Source organism: Hemicordylus capensis, chromosome 4 (genome assembly GCF_027244095.1).
Source record: "Hemicordylus capensis ecotype Gifberg chromosome 4, rHemCap1.1.pri, whole genome shotgun sequence".
Taxonomy (NCBI): domain Eukaryota; kingdom Metazoa; phylum Chordata; class Lepidosauria; order Squamata; family Cordylidae; genus Hemicordylus; species Hemicordylus capensis.
In genome coordinates, this window is record NC_069660.1 from 247,195,343 (window position 1) to 247,216,277 (window position 20,935).

At 43.8% G+C, this 20,935-nt stretch overlaps 1 protein-coding gene across 9 annotated transcripts in view; it reads right to left on the reverse strand.

The window, feature by feature from the left end:
• The window catches only part of ZNF521 (zinc finger protein 521), a 438,900-nt gene that overhangs the window by 44,233 nt on the left and 373,732 nt on the right, over window positions 1–20,935 (reverse strand). For all 9 annotated transcript variants that reach the window (XM_053246829.1, XM_053246828.1, XM_053246827.1 and 6 more), the window contains 2 exons: window positions 11,700–11,831; window positions 3,910–4,025 (listed from right to left, as the gene is read on the reverse strand). In XM_053246829.1, the coding sequence (XP_053102804.1) occupies window positions 3,910–4,025; window positions 11,700–11,831 (248 nt within the window). The remainder of the gene's footprint in view (window positions 1–3,909; window positions 4,026–11,699; window positions 11,832–20,935) is intronic.

A 20,935-nucleotide genomic window follows, 5' to 3' on the forward strand; every position in this document is an offset into this window, starting at 1 on the left:
GACATTCGCCAGGATCCAAGAGATGAATAAAATTATAAACAAAGACTTCCGGTTCCCGCTTGCACGCAGTCCAATATGGGGCATAAACATGAGGAAGAAAGAGCAGTTCCTGCCCCTCAATGGACAGAATTCAAAAGGGAACCAGGAGTCAGGGATGAGTGTCTTTTTCTGATCTCTTGAGCATGAGGGAAGTAGAGCAGCTCCTTTCATTCTGTTTACCCTCCTGCTGCCTCTCACTGCATGGTGCTCAAATGGGATCCAAGAGGCAGGCCATATGTCTTTCCCCCTGATCTCTTTGGTGCCCATGGACATGAAGTGTGCTTGGAGTTTGAGATTGGCTTGAGAGGAATTGCAGCCTGAAGTGGGCAGCCAGGAGGGGAACAGGAAATAACAAATGAATGAAAGCTGTGCATAGGTGGAGGGTGAGTGGAAGAGGCCCAGGGGGAGTAACTGCTGCTTGGGAACTGTTCCTAGCAAAGATGGGAGAAGGAAGCCCCTCAACAGCTTTGTAGGTCAGGTTGGGCTTCTCCGTGCGCCATACATTATTCCTAATAACTCCTCTATACGTTCCCACATGGGGCCAAGCCCCACCCCCAAGATGGCACCACTCCTGGGATCCTTCTCCTTGACCCCCATATTTGGTCAACATAATGCTGGCAACCCTACTTGCTTCTTCATGCATCATGCCTCTTAGGTGTATCCCTTTTTTTATATTTACACCTAAAATTATAAAGCAGTTAATATATGTTTGCAATCAAATGTCTTACTGAGGTGCACTCATCAGAAAGTTGAGATCAATTGCATCTCCCTGTTGACTCTACATGTAGTAGCATGGCAAATCCAATTTTGCTGTCATGTAATGTGCAAAGTGTCGTTAACAGAGATCTGTGGATAGTTCTGCCAAGTTTCAAATGAGGAAGGGGGCTTGTATCTATATAAGGGTAGTGCCGTGCTCACTGTGGTAGTGTGGGCTGTACCTTTTCATTACCAGCAATGAGTAGAGATTAAGAAAGAGACTGACTGAGGTGGTTATAATTAAGATACTGGTTCACACCATTCATGCCCCACATCTGCACAGATGTGAATGATGCTTGGCTCTGTGCAGGCCATTAGATACCTCCGTGAAGATTCAGAGCATGAGCAGGTGAATCGGGTTCTTCTGTCTCCTCAGCTGGCCTCCCTCCCTCTCAAATGCCACTGGTGTGGGGAGAGGTTCAGTGCAAGGCCCTGCGACTACAGTGGACTTGGGCCTTTGAAAATACAGTTCACTTCTTTGGGTTGCAACCCAGCCCTATATGTGGCAGTTTAAAACATTATTCCTTGTATGTCTCTGCTTCCCAAATACTGCTGTCCTCTCTTAGCCTTCAACTATTTCTAAGCAAAGAATACAGTAATTGACACTGTGGTACACAATGACTCGGTGTGAGTGGGAGAGAGTGTTCAGGGGATTAGCTACTATTGAGCAAGGGGAGAACAAATGCATGGGGGCCACCAGTGAATTGGGGCCACCTGCTGCCTTCCCTGCCTCCTCTCTCCCCATCCCCTTCTAAGCTTTCATCCAGTCATGTCTTGTGACTGAGGCAGGGATCCGACTCCCCCACCCCCATCCTGCTGTGCATTTTTCTCATGTGCTGAGCTGCCTGTAGGTACAATTTTTGAAGTTCATTCTGATTAATATTTTTATTTTGTTTTTCAACATTCCTTAGAGTCCTGAAAGACATGGGGAAGGAGAGGCCAGTGAGCTTAACTTGTATCGGATAAATTGATGGAAAGCATACTTAAGGAAAAAATTGTTACATATAGAAGAACAGGCCTTGCTGAAGGAGAACCAGCATGGCTTCTGCAAGAGCAAGTCTTGCCTCACTAACCTTTTGGAGTCCTTTAAGAACATCAACAGGCATGTGGATAAAGGTGATCCAGTGGACACAGTATACATAGACTTACAAAAAGCTTTTGACAAAGTTCCCCACCAAAGGCTCTGGAATAAACTTAGCAGTCATGGGATAAGGGGATAGGTTCAATTGTGGATTGGTAACTGGTTGAAGGGTAGGAAACAGAGGGTAGGAATAAATGGATAGTTTTCACAATGGAGGGAAGTAAGAAGTGGGGTCCCCCAGGGATCTGTACTGGGACCAGTGCTCTTTAACTTGTTTATAAATGATCTATTAGTTGGGGTAAGCAGTGAAGTGGCCAAATTTGCAGATGACACTGTACTATTTAGGGCAGTGAAATCCACAATAAAGTGTGAGGAGCTCCACAAGGATCTCTGCAAACGGAGTGGGTGACAAAATGGCAAATGTGATTCAATGTTATCAAGTGTAGTTATGCATATTGGGACAAAAAAACCCCAACTTCACATATACACTAATGGGGTCTGAGCTGTCAGTGACTGTCCAGGAGAGATCTCGGGGTTGTGATGGACAGCTCGTTGAAAGTGTTGACTCAGTGAATGGCAGCTGTGAAAAAGGCAAATTCCATGCTAAGGATCATTAGGAAGGGGATTGAAAATTTAAAAAAATGCTAATATTACAATGCCCTTATAAAAATCTATGGTGTGGCTACATTTGGAGTACTGTGTCCAGTTCTGGTCACCATATCTTAAGAAGGACATTGTAGAACGGGAAAAGGTGCAAAAGAGGGCAACCAAGATGATTAGGGGCCTGGAACACCTTACTAATGAGGCAAGGCTGGTGCTTTTTAGCTTGGAAAAGAGATGACTATGGGGATACATGACAGAGGTGTATAAAATTATGCATAGAGTGGAGAGAGTAGACAGAGATAAATTTCTCTCTCTCTCCCTCACAATACTAGAACATCCCACGATACTGAAGGCCATGAAATTTAGGACCAACAGAAGGAAGTACTTTTTCACACAGTGCATAATTAAACTATGGAATTCTCTGCTATGGGATGTGGTGATGGCCACTAGTTTGGATGACTTTAAAAAGGACTTAGACAAATTCATGGAGGACAGGTCTATCAATGGCTACTACCTGTAGTCTGCTGATAGGCCACCTCCAGCCTCAGAGGCAAGATGCCTCTCAATACCAGTTGCAGGGGAGCAACAGCAAGAGAGAGGGCATGCCTTCAGCTCTTGCCTGTGGGCTTCTCAGAGGCACCAGGTAGGCCACTGTGTGAAACAGGATGCTGGACTAGATAGGCTTTTGGCCTGATCCAGTAGGGCTGTTTTTATGTTCTAGAGGAAGGCGGGGTGGGTGGGGACAAATCTTGTCCCAGGGCTCATTCCAACTTCTGTGTGTGTCAAAGACCAAGGATTCCAAACAATTATTACTAAGGAACACAGCAGTTTTAAGAGCACAGGTTGTGTGTACATCTGAACAAATTCTGTATACTGCACACATTCAGAGCATCTACCTGAAATCAGTTCAAAGCTCCTGAAATGAATGGTTCTTATTCCAGATTCTAAGTAAAAAATCAACATTTGTAACTTCAAGTGTAATTGCTGTATCACAATTATCTGTTCCAGAGCAATCCTACTTAAACCAAATAGAACTTCTGTGGTTAATGTATTATATTATACCATTTAAGCCATTACTGCTTATGGTTCTACAAATCATGGCTCTACAACACTCTTGCCTTCTACTTAGTCCAACTTCTAGGAAAAGGGGGGAACTGAAAGATCTGTCAGTCTGCTTCAAGTCTGTAGCATGTGGACAGGTGTTCTGGTTGTGACATTCCTCTACCATTCCTTGAAGCCATTTGGACAGCTATGCGTGTGGATTACCTGCAAATGCCTTTCTGCTTATCCTTCTGGTTCACCATACCTTGTCTCCCTTCTTAGAAAGTACCACTGCACTTCACAGTGCAATCTGGCCACACACTGGACACCTTTGGTCAATAATATATGCTACACTCTCTACATTCAAGCATTCTTAATGAGCAGATTACCTGCAGTTCTGTTTGGAAGAAGAACTTCTGTGGGCACTGTGTGCAGTCATAGATCTTGTCTTCTTGCCCATGGGCCGAAAAAATATGTTGCTGCAACTTGTTTGCTTGAACAAACACTGGAACGTTAAAAAGAAAAGTGAACTTTTTGTTATTTTGTTTTTATACACGGAAAGACTTTTTTGGTGAACATTTCCTCATTAACTCACAGCAATTGCAAAGGGTACAATTATCCAAGAACCCTATAATTTCTGATTATACTGTTGCTATAATAGGCACCAGCCACAATTGCTAAGCTACACATTCAAGTTCTAATTTTCTTTTCTTTTCTTTGTAAAAAGGTTGTGCTATATGTCTGGTAAAAACATAATCAAATAACATTTAAATCTAAAACATTTGAATATGTCCTTTCTACCACCAAACCCCTTATAATTTCAGATTGTACCACACTGCACTAAAAATCAAAAGAAAGCAATGTTTTACAAAAAGATTCCTCACTGCTGAGAAATCTGGAAACAATGGATGCCAAAGGATGTTGTTGTTGTCTGCATTTGCCCAAAGTTAAATCTAACAAACAATTCTGTATTTAAATGTGTTACCGTTAAAATTATATCCCACAGCTACATTGGGGCAATGTCTATAAATGTGAAACAGAACTGCAGGTAAATTCTCTTTGGATACTTTAAGATCAACTCTGAGTACACACTGAATGCAAGGGTTTCAATAATATAAACATGTTCAATTTTAATGACTACAAAACAAGGCCCTAAGACTGTGTAACAGTTTACCTAGGAGACATACTATTAATAATTAAATTGCATATGCCAGAGGCAGTGTTTGGGTTGGCAGCACTGACTTCTGATGGATGCCTGGTGCACTGTGACCTAAAAAAAGTTTGCATCTACAATATTAATCTGTATAGGCAGGGAAAGGATTTATTAAAGACGGTGGCATTTAACTTTGATTCTACTCCTAATAATTAAAATAATTCTAATTGAATGCCAACAACAACAAAAATAGAATTGTGTTCGTGTGAGTCATACATTTTAATCACATTTCTCATTACTTTAAAAAGGATTGGATTCCATTTTCCATATAAAACTTATATTGGTGATTTTCAGTTCTCGTTAATATTCTACACACTGAAATAATTTAATAGCATATTACTCATAAAACATCATTGTTTATGATTAATGTGCTGTGTCTATTTACCCCATCAGCAAAAAAACAGAAAATGGGTTTTTCTACAGATCGGAATAGAAGTTATCTACATACTTCTTAAAATATTTTACAGGGCCACTGGCTGAAACACTAAGGGCTTATTGTTTCTTGTTGTTATTGTCTGTTGTTATGGAACTTATTCATCCTGAGAACCATCAGCAGGGCTTCTTTTCACATGCTATTTTATACACTGTATTTTTTTAAAAAAATCCACTCCGGACTTAATTATTAGAATCACAAGCCATATAAAGAAGTAAAAGAAAATCACCACAGTACATACGTGTACATAGAAGAGAGGGAAAAGTCCTGTTCAATCAATGCAAAAACCAAAATACAAATGAAATGCTTGACTGAAGGAATTATTGAACACAGATGCCTGACAGGCAAACAGTCAAAGGCAAAACTGTCTATGGCCTGAGAGATTACTGCAATTTATGTAGTGAAAATTAACTAAGGCTACAATCCTAAACATGCTTTCCAGGGAGTAAGGCCGATTGAACACAATGGGGCTTACTTCCAAGTAAACTTGAACAAGATTGCACTGTAACTGCTGTAATGCCAGAAAAAAGTGTTTAACTCATACATGGGGATGTAATCGGTAGCAACAGCTCTAATCAACAGAAGAAAAAGCTAACTTTCATTTGCTTTTGGAGGCGTCTGCTTGCATTTTATTGGGAACAGAGCTGCCAAAGAACAAGGAATAATATGAAGGTACTAAAGGGTCATGTTTTCTTATAAATTTGTCTTGACTGAGAACAAAAATTCTGAATTGCTTCCCATTGATACAAAGCTGTGAAAGCCACTGATTTTCCTCTTTTAGAAAAACAAATCCTCATGTACGCACCATGACTCAGGGTATAATTTTAAATAGTATTATTGCTGTTAAAAATAAAAGATCTGTATGCAGCATTTAAATGGTTTAATTTTCAACAACAGTTACAGGTTATGTTTCATCCAGTATGTCAGTATGTCTCCTCTCATACTAAGTGGGGAAGGCAAGCAATTTTGTTTGTCTTTTTGTCAGTAGGCCTATAAACAGTCAAGGCCCAGAGTTTCTCACAGTTGTAGGTCACGACTGACAGGGAGGAGTGGTTTAAAGTCCTGATTGCTGTAGCATCACTTGCCTCAGGTTGGAGACAGAAGTGGTTTATGTGTAGAATATGATGCTGGGGAACAGATTTGGGATGGAAGAGAAGAGACTGGGGGAGTGCAGCTGGGTGAGAAGATGAAACAATGTGCATTTAGGAGTAGGATGTAGGAGTAAGAAAAGTTCAGATGTAGCATGATACCATTAACCAGAGGGTTGTGAATCGTGCCACAGAGGGTTGTGAATCATGTCACAGTGAATCATCAAATTGCGGCCTGCCAACCAACAGTTCCAGGAGAGGAGAGCCCCTCCTTGCTGCTGAGGCTGATCCCAGCAAGCTCTACAGCCAACTGTGGGTAAAGCATCAGAACGTCAGCAGAGCGGCCGTGATTGGCCATGATCTTGAAGAGGCATGCCGGGTGAGATCGTGCATTTCCGGAGTGGTCTGCCTGCCCACAGCATGGAAAGGGCATTTTAACCCCTGTAAATGCCATGGTTTCTGGTTTCACCACTGCCTCCCAAAGAGCCCTGCACCCACATTGTCCTGCACAAGTATGATTCCAGAGGGGGGTTGGTTGGTCTTGGCAGGGGCGGCAGGCGGTCCTATTTCTCTGTTACTTAGGAAAGAGAGGGGAACATGAAGACATCCTAGGAGGGTATATGTAGACGAGGGAGGGGGAAGGATGCTGGGCGGTCTGTTCCAGTGAAATCTGGGATTATGTTGCAAGGGGTAACCTTGGCAAAGTAATTCATGCAGACCCAACCAACATCCGGCTCACCCTCTTATGAGAGAGCCAGTCTACTGGGAAGGACCATGCGGCTTTGAGGGCACTGGTCTATGTGGGTCCCCCAAATCTCCATGGTAAAACATAGAACAGAATCTCTGCAGGCCGCCGCCCCCCCAATTCCCTGTGGAGCCTTGCAAACACACAAAGGAGATTTTGATACTCCATGTGCCATGGACTGCCCATATGGGTGGATGGGGGAGATACTGTAATGGACCTTTAAGCCCAGTCAAAATTCATGGGTTTGGTCCGGTGTTGTGCCGTATGCAGATCTGCCCGCATGAGGATACGTGGGAGAGGGGATCCCTAGTTTCCAGTTGCCCTGGGACACTGGGGTCGCTGTTTCAGGGCACAGGCAAGGGTGAACATGTCCACATGGGTGTATGGGCTGGCAGGGGGCATGATCTGACAGCTACTTGGTGGCAATCGCCAGGACCATGTCAGCACTCACCAAGGTAGAGCATCCTGACTTGATTCAAAGCCTCGATGGCCTGACACTCTGATTAGAGAGAGCAGTCCATGGGAGAATGGGGTAAACTCACAGCACACTAAAGAGTGCCACCTGGTCAATTTGAGCTATTCCTCACAGATGGTTCTTCAAATGAGTAAGACTAGGGACCATTAACCTCCCCAGGGAGGAAGGGCTGGGCCCTCCTTCCCCAAACATTCTGCGGGGGGGGGGGGGAATAGAATTTGGCTGCTTCATAATCCCTGTTTGGGGCTATCTTTTGGACTCGACCCTGAGTACGCTCCCTCCACTGCTAAGTTTTCACCTCCCGGCACTGTGATGGGGTACACTGCTTATGTAGCCACCTGGAGTGTTTGTGCTTCTGAACAGACACCACTGTCACTTCCTTCTTGGGGAGCAAAGCACGTTGTGCCTGTCCTGTCATCCCATCCCTTTTCTGGCCTGCCTGGTGTGTGTCTGTCTGTGGAGGAGTGGGGAAAGCAAGGGACAGAGTGGGAAGAGGAAATGCCCCTCTTGAGAGGATGACAAGCCTGCAATGGAATGTGGAGGTGCCCCTGTTGCCGGCAACTCCATAACTATATAGGTGATGGAGGCAGGGCTGGTTCTGAGAGGCGGTCAGTGAGAAGCGCTGCTGGCATAGAACTGTCATGTCCCTGGGTGGGTCTGCGCTGTCACCTCTATGATTGCGGTTTGAAAATCAGCGCCAAACTGCGGTTATGGCAGCGTCCAGAGTCGGACATAATGCTTCGGCAGACAAACTGGAGGTATTGGCAGCGAACCTTTGTGCAAACCAAAGGTTCAATTCAGAGTGTTTGTCGCTTTTGCTATGAAACCGCAGTTTCATGTGTTTAGACGTACTGGAGTTCCAACCTCTGCCTCATTTAACTCTGGTTTCGTGCTGTCTGAACTCAGCCAGTGTATAAATTACCTGGCTCTTCTACTCCAATAACAGAAGAATAGGAGCGAGGCAAGCATGCTTCAGCAGCAAGCCAATGAATGGGAATATTCCAGGGATGTACATGTGAATCAGCCCTAGGTTTGTGTGTGTGTGTGAGTGTTTAAATGGAGCAAAACCTGGAGTGCCTTTGGAAATAAATATCCTAGACCAACCAATGTCAGTCATATGATATTCCTGTCTGATACTGAGTCTGAGAAGAGTCTGATACTGAGTCAGATTCTTGGACCATCTAGCTCTGTACTTTCTACACTGACTGATAGCAACTCTCCAGTGTTTCAGATGGGTGTCTTTCCAGGTCCTACTTGGAGATACCAGGGATTGAACCCACAGCTTTCTGCATGCAACGCAGGTGCTCTGTCAATGAGCTATAGCTGCTTCACACCTTATGTTTGAGTAGTCATGAATAGTCAGTGACTCCTTCACCAAACTGATGTCATCAACATTCCTTAGGGAAAACACAAGGTCCATGAACCAGTGAGCTATTTTAAGCATGCTCAAGAGCATGCATATCCTAGTGCATTTTTGTTCTTTTAACTTGAATAGCAGAACATCCTCTGATGGCATATCAGAGAGGACTTTGGAAAGTCCTTTACTTTCCAAAGAGGTTTGTCATGTGACATGAGTGGTCAAGAAACACAGAGCTGAAGCTCCTCTGAGTGCTCAGGCATACTTGCAGATTCTTTGGATTCTTATTAATACTCATTGAGGCTATTCACACGATGGTAGAAAACTGGGCTAGCCGGGTCACCCACTTAAGTAGCCCTCCCCTAAGCCCAGGTTAGCGGAGCAAACAGGCTTCTGCTAACCCAGGCTTCCCGATCATGAGTCGCCGCAGCGCGGCTCCGCGGCATGGCAACTCATGAGTAGACCCCCGACCGGGAGGCCTCTCCAGCAAGCCCTGCATACTCGCGCAGGGCATGCTGGAGCTTCTGGGGGCTGTGTGGCCCCCGATCCTTCCAGCCCCCGCCGGCTCTGTAACAGAGCCGGCAGCTGTGTGGGCGGCTGCTTCGGCCGCCTGGAGCAGACTGCTGCTCGTGTGTGGGGAGAGTGGGCTAAGCCCGCTCTCCCCACTAACTCTCCCGAGGTGGGTCTCCTTGATCGTGGGACCCGCCTCTGTGAGTTTTGAGCAGAGATTACAAGAGATGCTCTCACCAGCAAGAATACCTTAAGGTACAGCCACTATCACCTGCAGGTTTTAATCTTTCTATGAACCATGTATAGGTGGACTTCACTATATGGTGCAGCAGGGAAAGTAACCTGCCTAGAGAGCAAGAGGCTGTTGGTTCGAATCCCCAGAATATGGGAAACTCCTATATCGGGCAGCAGCGATATAGGAAGGGACTGAAAGGCATCATCTCATACTGTGCGGGAGATGGTAATTGTAAACCTCTACATGTCTCTGAGGTCACCAGGAGTCAACATTGACTCAATGGCACAACCTTTCCTTTCCTTATTATCCGCAGATACGAAGGGTTAAACCCCATTAAGAAAAGCCATTTTGTGGCAAAATTGTTTTTGTTTTTAAGCATTTCTTTAAGCAATTTTTCATGGGAAAATGGGGGACTTGGGGGGGGCATTCCTGGACAGCTGGACACCCACAGAGCATGTTAAGTAAAGTTGTGCCATCAAGTTGATTTCGATTCCTGGTGACCACAGAGCCCTGTGCTTTTCTTTATTAGAATACAGGAGGAGTTTGCCATTGCCTCCTCCCGCGCAGTATGAGATGATGCCTTTCAGCATCTTTCTATATCACTGCTGCCCAATATAGTATCAGTGGGGATTTGAACCAGCAACCTTCTGCTTGTTAGTCAAGCATTTCCCTGCTGCGCCACAGAGCATGGTAGGACTCTTTTTGTTTGCGTTTTTTCATATTTTGAGACCTATTTTACAGCCTCCAGGAACCTAACCCCTCCCCCACATCCCACTGACTTAAATGCCCCATTATCCACAGTTCCGTTATGTCCCCCATGGAACAGAATCCCCATGGATAACAGGGTTCACCTGTATTACTCCTCCAGATACAATATTCAGCAATTAATAGAGGGTCTTAATGTTAATCGGTTGCATAACACAACTCTTTTACTCTTCCACAATAGCCCCTAGGGGTGTGCATGGAACCGGGCCAGTCCAGCTCCCATCGAACCTCCCCCTCCCCCCGGTCCGGGAACTACCTGTAGCCCCTTTGGGGGGCATGCTGTAGACGCGGGTGGTCTGTGTGGGTTCCCTCTCCCCCCGCTGGCCTTCCTCATCACGGCCTCGCAGAGGGCATTTGCGCATGCGCAGCGGCCGCCAAAATGGCAGCTGCTCACTTTTATGGAGGCCCAAAAGGGCCCAAAAGGCTATGTTTACCCGGCCGCGGCGGCAATGAGGAAAGCCGGCAGGGGGAGAGGGAACCCGCACGGACCCCCAGCCCCCACGGCTACAGTAAGCCCTCCAAAGGGGCTACAGGTAGTTCCTTTAACATTAATTTAAAAAAAAAAAGGTCGCGGACCTGCCGGACTGGACCCGGCGGTCTGATCCCGGTCCGATGGAACCTTTTTTTTTTTCCTTTCAGTTCGATCACAAACCCACGAACCGAACTGTTGGACTGGTCTTGCACATCCCTAACAGCCCCTTGTGCCTCTCAAACTGCTCCTGAGGGTTGGGGGACCAGTGGAGCAGCAGGGAATGTGACTTTCACAATTTCACAAAGCTTTCACTTCTGCTTTGAATTGATGTTTTCTAGTGGTTTTATTTGCTTGCTGTTGAACTATTCTACTTTTTTATTGTTGGTGTTTTAATTGATTGTCATTGTTTATTTTAACAATAAGCTGCTATGTTATTCTATGTTATTTCTAAAATAACAGTGAGATATCTATCTATCTATCTATCACTCAAAGGGGGAGATGTGAAGCTAGAAGGAAAATTGGTGAATTTCCCCTCCACACTTGTTCCCACATTTGTGCGAACAGAAGAACCTTCCACTTTTGCAGGGTGTTTTTTTTTTGTTTGTTTTTAAGATTCCATTCAAAACTGATATGATAAAAACACATCATTTGTGAGGTTTATTTGAAAAGCAATTCAGGTGGATGGATGCCTAATCTTTCAGCACGCTTGATTTATTAAATAATTCCTAATAAATATTACTAATGAGCACAAATCTAATACTTACACACAAGCTTGATCTTTCAGACTTTCAGTCAACATTTGGCATGAATTACATAAATGGAGAATGTGCATGAATAAACTCAAGCCAAGGCTGAAAAAAGAGCGAAGCTTAATCAAATTACCCACCTGTAAAGCAGACTGGACATTTGAAGGTCCCTCCCATTCCTTCAAAACTGTGTTCTATCAGATGGCACTGAAGTTTGGCAGGAGAATCAAATGTCTGGTTGCACAGCTTGCACTCATGGTTTAGTCCTTCATCTAGTGGGGAAAAATGAGGAAAGTGTATTGTTACTTGTAACATTGTACCCCAATCTCCTACCAAAGAACTCGGAGCAACTTATACAATTAGATAATCATGACGGATATACTCCACGTACTAAACAGCTTTTCATCTAGTCTCATTAAGAAATTATTCAACCCTCACCAGCTTTTAAAATATTTGTCTGCTAGCAAGCATTACGAATGTGCATTAGTTCAGTTGGACTTCATCTATGGCGATTTAAATGCAGATGCACCAAATTTTAGTCATTTACACTGGATATGAACACATCACAATGCCCTTGAGCTGGATGAGGCATGACTTCTATCCCACTGGCTGTGGTAGATTAAGGGTGGTCAGATTTTATGCCTCATTCCTTAGTCCAGTGTTCTTCATTGGAAGGCCCTGGGGCCAGTGGTGGCCCCCATCAACTGTAAGTGTGGCTCCCTGACTAATTGTTTATTGGGCCTGTGTGAAGTTTCAGCTGGAGCAGTGCCCTTGGCACCATGCAGACTCACTTGTTCCCACCATGCAGTGCAGGGCTTTGCCCAAGGCCAATGGCCTCCTTTAAGAGAAAGACAGCTGTCTTGTGCCTCTGCACCATCTTGGAAGGTGTGCACAGAGTGCTGGGAAATGTAGCCCTTTCTGGTGTTTTCCTCCTAGAGCTCTTAAGAGAGGACTCAGGCTCTGTTAAAGCGCCCTGCCAGTATGAAGAAAGCACAGTACTATGGAGAATCGACACAGTGGGAAATAGCTCTCATATTGAAATCTTTTCTTTTTCTTTTTGACAAAGTGGCCCCTCTTGAAAAATAGTAAAGAGCATTTCCCTAGCCTATCCTGTTAAATATGTACAGAGTGAAAAATTACTAAGTAATTAGCAATAGCAATAGCACTAGCAATAGCACTTACATTTATATACCGCTCTATAGCCGGAGCTCTCTAAGCGGTTTACAATGATTTTAGCATATTGCCCCCAACATTCTGGGTACTCATTTTACCGACCTCGGAAGGATGGAAGGCTGAGTCAACCTTGAGCCCCTGGTCAGGATCGAACTTGTAACCTTCTGGTTACAGGGCGGCAGTTTTACCACTGCGCCACCAATTACTAATTACAGTTCTTAAGGTCCAACTAAAGTTATGGGGGAAGGGGGAAAGGTAACACACACTTTAATAAAATGGAAGTGACTGTAGGGTATCTGACTCTGTATGGCGATATGTAAAGTCCCTACATGAGAATTTCCCAATCTAATCTCTCCTTCCTGTCTTTGGCTTCCCTTTTGCAATCTTTCCAGTCTAGCTCTCCCCTGTAGTCAAATAGTCAAAGCTGCAACCTAAACATGATTCAGAAGCTGTGTAAGTCTTTGGCCTGGCTTTTAGTGGCACAGAATATGCATGCGTGGGGGATGAGTGACAGAACTTGCAATTCTACTTTTACTTAGATTCTGTTAAGTACTTTTGTGTTTTTTTAACATATTTAAGAGGATTTTTTTTGGTTTTAAATTTGTATGCTATAATGAATCTTTGCTTCGAACAACAAAGCTTATAGTATGTTAAATGCTTGAACCAGACCCCCCCTCCTCTTATTAATAACTCCCCCACTTCAGCCTCAACAGTCCTTTATTTTTCCAGCTATAGGTATTCCTAGTACCACCAAATTGATCCTAAAAACTTCCCTGTTCTGAGCTGCAGGCCCTTCATGCCCTCCCCCCGCCCACTTCCATCTTTCTTCCCAACAGTGTTACAAGCTCCTTTCGTTTCATCATGGGAACAGTGATAGGTTGTCCTACTTAGAAACAGTTGCTAGGTAAGAAGCAGCTCCCAGCTCTGTTGTACAGGGTTCAATTCCCTCAGCATATCTTAGAAAAGGTCCTTCTGTATGTCACTAGTGTGTTATACAAATAGTTTGATCTTACAGGTAAATACACTATCCGATTAATAAAAATAATAATAATAAAAAACCCCAACTGCACCTGGTACATCACTCAAGCATGTCTCAAGCGAAAAAGGCTTTTATAAAGCATCCCTTCTCAAGCATCTAAATATAAATCTGTTGTACCATTTGCTTAAAATGACATGTTTGTGTAAAATGCAATGATTGGTAGCTATGACTGACGGGAAATAATCAAAATGGATGGAGAGAATAACAGAGTTAAAGCACGATCTGTTACTTGCAATCTATATGTCGCCCCTCGCCTGTTCTTCCAGAAGATAGCAAACCAAAACTGAACAATAATTAGACATATCCCTCATGTTTGGGTTTGCATTTGCCCGAACGTTAAATTCTCCTTCAGGTACAATGGCACAGTTCACAGATCTGCTTCACCAGTCCCCTGATGCCCAGAAAGGGAGCCAGAGTCCACCTGGCCCAGGAGCTACTCAGCCACACTGGGAGACTATTCTCTGGTGTGAGCAATGGCACCCCAGCCTGTTCCTGGCTAGGCGCAGACTCTGATGGACATGCTGCACAATATTCCATCTGCCTTTTAATAGAATGTGCATGTAGTTCCATTAAAGAAGAGTGTTTCTTTAAAGAGTGCTTTAAAGAGTGCTTCTGCACAAATGTGAAGAATTACGCAAATGCAGTTGTGCAATGGGCAGCCAATACTTCCAGTGGCTGTCCATCATGCAAGAGTGCAGACAGAAAACTGTGCAGTATGTCAGCCTCTGACCAGTTGCAAGCAGCACCCACAGCTGTACAGTCCCTAGGCTGTTCGGTCTTAAGATTCTGGATATGCCTTGGGTTTGCTGATTAATGGCACCTGAAAGGAATATAAGCACAGGCCTGCTGGATTAGCCCAACACACCATCAGCATTTTGTTTTTCACAGTGGCCAACCAAGTGCTTCTGGAAAGGGCATGAAGACACTAGTACTGTCTGTGCTTTCCCAGCAACTGATATTCAGAGTACTACAGCCTTTGAGCATTGAACTTCTACATAACCATCATGACTAACCGTGATAGACCTTTTCGCCATGATTTGTCTAATCTTTTAGTGGCCATCCATCATTACTTTTCTGAGTACTACAGCCCCCGTAGCCAAGGAACGGTCAAAGTAACTCACTCTACTTTCAGCCCATGATGTAAAGTTACGAAGATTAGCTGGACAGCACATATAAATAAATAAATCCAAGTAATGCAAGATAGAAATTTAAGAGTTATGTTCACAAGGTGCTATGCACATTTTAAAGGGGTATATACCACAGGAGGGTTGAATGGTAATGCAGATGGTGCCTAGAAAAAAGACAGAATTAATGCTCAACCTTCACACAAATTCTGGTGCTTTTTATTCTGAACATTATGAACTTGCTTGTAATGTGTATAACAGTGGATCAGGCTCAGCAAGCAAGTTCATCTAGAATCTGGTCTCTGACAGTAGTCAGCACCAGCTGTGGAAATCCCTATGATAGCTGTTTTTTCATGAATATTTGTGTTGATATGCTTACTTAAGGCAAGTGGAAGCAAAGGAGCCCATCTCTAGATCTTTCATCTGTCAAGGTGAGGATAAGCAATGCCAGCCTCTAAAATGCTAGCCAAATGCAAATCAGCAATGGTACACAGTCTAAAGCAGGGCTGCTCAACTTAGGCCCTCCTGCATATGTTGGCCTACAATTCTCATAATCCCTGGCTATTGGCCACTGTGGCTGGGAATTATGGGAGTTGTCGTCCAATAACAGCTGTGGGGGAGGGGCTAGGCTGAGCAGGCCTGGTCTAAAGCAACAGAAACTTCAAGGTGTTTTTTTCACATGTTCCAAGAATAAACAGATGTATGTCCATAAATACTACATGGAAGTAAAAGGATGCAGTTCAGAATGGCATATTTGATTTTACTGTCGCAATCCCCTTTAATTTAATTCCTCAAATAAAAGGAAAAGCGGTTATCTATTGTGAGTGGGGACACACACACACACACACACACACACACACACACACACACCCCTTGCTACAAATATGGGATGTAATATGATGTATGCTCAGTCCCTTACATTCCATTGAAATCAACAAGATTTAGGTGCTTTGGGGGCTCTACAGTAGAAAAACAACTCAAATATTTGACATAAATAAAAGAATTATACCTGCTTAAAATCAGGTATATATTAGTACAAGAGAACACTTTTGTAACTGCTTCCCTCATAAACACAAAACAATCTTTATTCCAGAAACAATTCCATTTTTCTCCTTCTCTTTCCCCTCCCTTTTCTTTCTGACTCCACCCCCAACAGTCTCTACTGGATCTTCACTGGGAGAAACTTCCAAACAACAAAACACAAAAGATTACTAGATAGAATACAACAAACACCTGCATTTAACAAAGCAAGGTTAATAAACACCAGGCTTTCAACTGATATTGTTTTAATTGTTTTAATGTTGTTTTTAGAATATTGTTTTTAAAATTGTTTCTAAATTGCTGTGTTTTAAATTTTGTTTTGTTTTGTTTTTAACTAACATTTTATCTTTGTTTTTATCTGGTTGTGAACCGCCCAGAGACGTAAGTTTTGGGCGGTATAAAAATATGTTAAATAAATAAATAATTTAATTTGACAGTAATTAGTTAAAATCATGTTGAAATTTAAGAAAAAGGCTCAAATTGTCACCAAATTTGGATTTCAACAGCAACATTAAAGCTTCCTACTGAAACCCTAGTCTATGAAGATATGAACATAATATATTTTGCAAATATAGTGGCAAGAACGTGGAAGCTTTCTTCAGTAAATGCTATCAACTTATGGAACTATATTTTATTTAGAAATCATAAACAATAAATTTATTTATTTATAGGCATTTATATCCTGCCTTTTGTCCCTAAATATGGCCTCCAAGGTGACTTAAAATAATTAAAACTAGCTGAACCTGCACAGAGCATCTGTGCACTAATGCTAGTGCACTAGGCCTTCCCACCTCCTCACTTGGTCTTCCCCACCCCAGAGACTTGGGGCAACAGAAGGCCTTCTCAATCATCCTTCCCCTCCTACTTGGCCTCCCCCACCTGAGACTTGGCAGGGCGATGGAAGGCCCTGCCCGCTCGGCCTCCCCCGTCCACTCTCCCTTTCCTGCTTTCCTCTCCCCCCGCCCACTTGCCACTCGCCCTTTCTTCTCCTCCTCGCCTGCTTGCTGCTCGCCCTTTCCTCTCCCCCACCTGCTCACCTTTTCCTCTCCTCCCCGCCTACTCTCTACTCTCCCTTTCCTCTTGCCAACCTGCTTGACACTTGACCTTTTCTCCCCCCGCCCACTCAGCCTTCCTCCCCCTGCCCACTCGCCCTTTCCTCTCCCGCTATCTGCTGCTCGACCTTTTCTCCCATGCCACCCCCTGCTGCTCACCCTTTCCTCTCCCTGCTGCCCACTCACCCTATCCTCTCCCCGCCATTCGCCCTTTTCTCTCCCCCCACCCACCCGCTTGCCGCTTGGCTTTCCCCCCCTCGTCACCCACTCATTACTCGCCCTTTCCTCTCTACTGAGCCCTCCTCCCTCCCTTCTTTCTCTTGCTGGAACTTTCACGAGATGGTCCGTGTACCATCTGAGATTAGCCACAGACTACCTTAGCATTTTAATATATAGATTTACATCAAAAACTTTACAATAGTGAATCAGAATAACATAATAAAAACCCAGCAAATCAATGACAATTAACCGAACCACCACAGCAAAAACAGAGAAGAAGCAGGGAGCGAAAAATTCAACAGAAGAGGAATAATAATCATAACTCATATGCCTGGCAAAATAAAAATATTTTAGCCAGATGTCAGAAAGCCATCACGAAGGGGTGTGTGTGTGTGCGAGAGAGAGAAAGAGAAATGTGTCTCTCAAGGGAATGAGGAACACATAGCATAGTATAGTCTTTATTTCAGTCTTAGACCAGCCTAACAGCAAAATAGACAAAAACAAGAGGAACACAGTTTGAGTGTTACAACTGAAAAGGCCCTGCTGAGGCACCTTGCCTGAAAAGGCATCTGAGCCCAATGGACTTCCAAAGGCAGTAATCAATAAAAAGCCATTGCAGATGTAATGTTCTCATTTAGGTTCTAAAAGAGAGGAGGGGTGGAATTTGTGTAAGATGAAGAGCTGGAGATTGGATTGGTTAGGAGATTGGGAATGTCCTGAAGGCTTGCACAAATATCTGTCTCCCTCTCCTTCCCTGTTTCTCACCAATTTCCCCCTCTTACTTTTTTTGTATCTAATCATGGTTCAGTCTGCACCAATGTTAATGCTAACTTTAAGTAACTAAAATCCAGGGGCGGAGCTACAACCGAGCGGACAGGTTCAAAGAATCCGGGTCGCTGTCCCTAATAGGCTGCATCTGGCACCCCAGACACACACCCCGCATCTGACGTCAGAGGCAGGGGAGGTGATTTAGCTCCCAAATGGGGCCTTGTGACTCCGTTTTTGAGCTACATCAGCCAGTGCTGCCTTCTCAGCGTGGCCAGAGTGACTCTCCCTGCCTTTTAAAAGCACAGAGAGGCCATGCTGCAAACACAGAACTGGTTGATTTAGTTCGCAAATGGATTCGCACAGCCCCATTTGGGAGCTAACACCCCCCCACCGTGTATGACATCAGATGTGGGGGGCGGGGCTAAATGCTCCCTGCATCTGACATCAGATGCAGGGGGTGGGGCTAAGGGGCCGCAGTGGCAGCAGAACCCGGGCCGCTGCTGGCCTCCTTCCGTCCCTGCTTAAAACCACAACCTATTCACTATTATTAGGAACAGATTTGCAATGGCCATTTTGAATTAAAATTGGTGCAGGTGTAATATCATAGTTCTAAAAAAAGGAAAGGAGAAGAATATGCAAGATTGCACGGTGCTCATGATCTCCATAATTATGGTTTGGAGGTCATGAACACTGGGCCTGTTTTGTGCGATTAGAAGAGGAGAAATGCTCTACTATCTCTCCATATTGTAGGGGCGGTATAGGACTGCCATTAGTTTTGCTGACAGTTAAAGATTGCTCACTCTTACATTTTTCTTTAGCATTCTTTCTCACTGATGAGCGGGAAAGCTACTAAAGACTGATGTCTTTATGTTGCCTTAATGAGGGGAGGAGTCGACGGCACACTTTCTCTTTAATGAGGGGTTAGGTAGGGGTGGTTTTTTTAAAGACCACACAATTTTTTCACTTGGGTTACAGTAAGCACAAGTCAAATACACTCACGCTACAGGACAATGCGCAATATTCTTGCAGAGTTTATGACATGCAGCTTTGTACGCGCTTCTCCAACTAATTCCTTTGATCATGACTGCATTCTGGGACAGTAAAGTGTGAAATGGCACCTACAGCACTGAACTCTGGTTGACCCACAGGAAGAAAACGCGGGGTGACGAACTGACCTGACGAGACTGTCTGTGGCCCTTCTGAAAAATGCCCTGATTGTACAGGCACCCTGTTAACATTTGGGTTTGAAAAGGTCAATTTTATACACTCCTACAGTTCATCCACTGGCTTCACTGTTCATTTCAGTTCCTGCTGTTCCTTGTAGTTATTAAAAGACTGGGGGAAAGTGGAATGGCAAGTGGAAGAAAAGCTATTCTGCAGACATAGGTTTAACAAAAAACCTGAAACCTGAGAACTAAATACGGACACACTGATTGTCATATCACAAGTAAATAAAAAGGCAGTGAAAAGCTACCATGGCAGTTTACACTTGGGATAAATATGAAGTGAAGTGGAGTGCTAGCACATCAATTCAAGAGGTCATTCTCCCTCTCTTCTATATCCACTTCAAAGCTACATTCTTTCAGAAAACCTACAGGATAAAAAAAAATAAATCTAAAAGTGCTGAACAGCTTTAAAAAATTCAATCAGAATAATCTGTTCTTTAGAAAGGTGGAGGATGACAGTAATTTGAAAATACTGTCTGACTCATTTATTAAAGTGAGATTCTGAGTCAATTGATTTAATAACCATTAGAATATTCTATTAAGGATTTAATAGGCTGGCACAGTCCTGTTTTTTATTAAGAGTTATAGGTGAGGAATAAGCAATTCTATGGAATGTCTAGGCAACTGCTTCTATAGTTACGCTAAAACGTTTCTATGGATTATGCTAAAAATGGAGTTTGCAAATTAGGTATCCAGCAGCCGTAGAGGTGATTCACATGACCATTTTTCCACTAGCAAAGACATGGAACATGCTTGTGAGCATTCACCTCATGGCAGAGATCCAAGCGGAGGACACTCTTAGCAATGGGCTCACCATGTGCCATGCCTGCCAAATGATGGGAGCATTTTACTTGTTGGCCTTGCCAGATGTGTGATGATGGAGTAGCAGGCTGAATGGAGAAGTCACTCACAAGGACCAGTTGGACCCATCTCACAAAGAGTTGCATGTATTGACCCTTTGGAAGGGAGACATTAGAAAGCATGATATGGGTTGGGGGAGGCATCTGGTTAATGGGGAAGGAATGAACTTGGAATCTGTAATTTTCCCATTCAAAAATAATATACTACACTCTTTTGCATGGTACTTTTTTTAAAAAAAAGAAACCATATGTGTATAGGGTTCCCAATGGCCTTCTCCTATACACCATCCATGTCTACACTTGCTTAGCTTTCACAACACAATAGTGTTTGATATTCTCAGACTGTTCACTGAACTAGTGAAAAAATCTTCAACGTCAATTTCATAATGAAAACAAAAGGGAAATAGGCTACGAAGTACAGTGGTCCCTCGACTTACGTATTTAATCCATTCCGAACGCACATTCGGAGGTCGAAATTTTCGTAAGTCAAAGAGCGCACCACGGAAGTCTGGAAACATTCGTAAGTCAAGGAAACCGCATCTAAAAATTCGTAAGTCGAGGAAGCCGCATCTAAACCGGCAACGACTTCCGGTCTTTTTTGACGCTCGTAACTCGAAAACATCGGATGTCGAGTAGTTCGTAGGTCGAGGGATTACTGTATTGATTATTACCTTTAAAGCCCTTAATGGTTTGGGCCCATGGTATCTAAGAAAGTGCCTCTATGATTAACCCCATCGCTTCCTGAGATCATCAGGAGAGTTGCCACTGGTTCATTTGGAGGTGACTTGGAACTGGGCCTTCTCTATGGCAGGACTTTGGAACATGCTCCCGTTCAAAACAAGAGCTTCCCCATCTTCAGCTGCCTTTAAGAAAG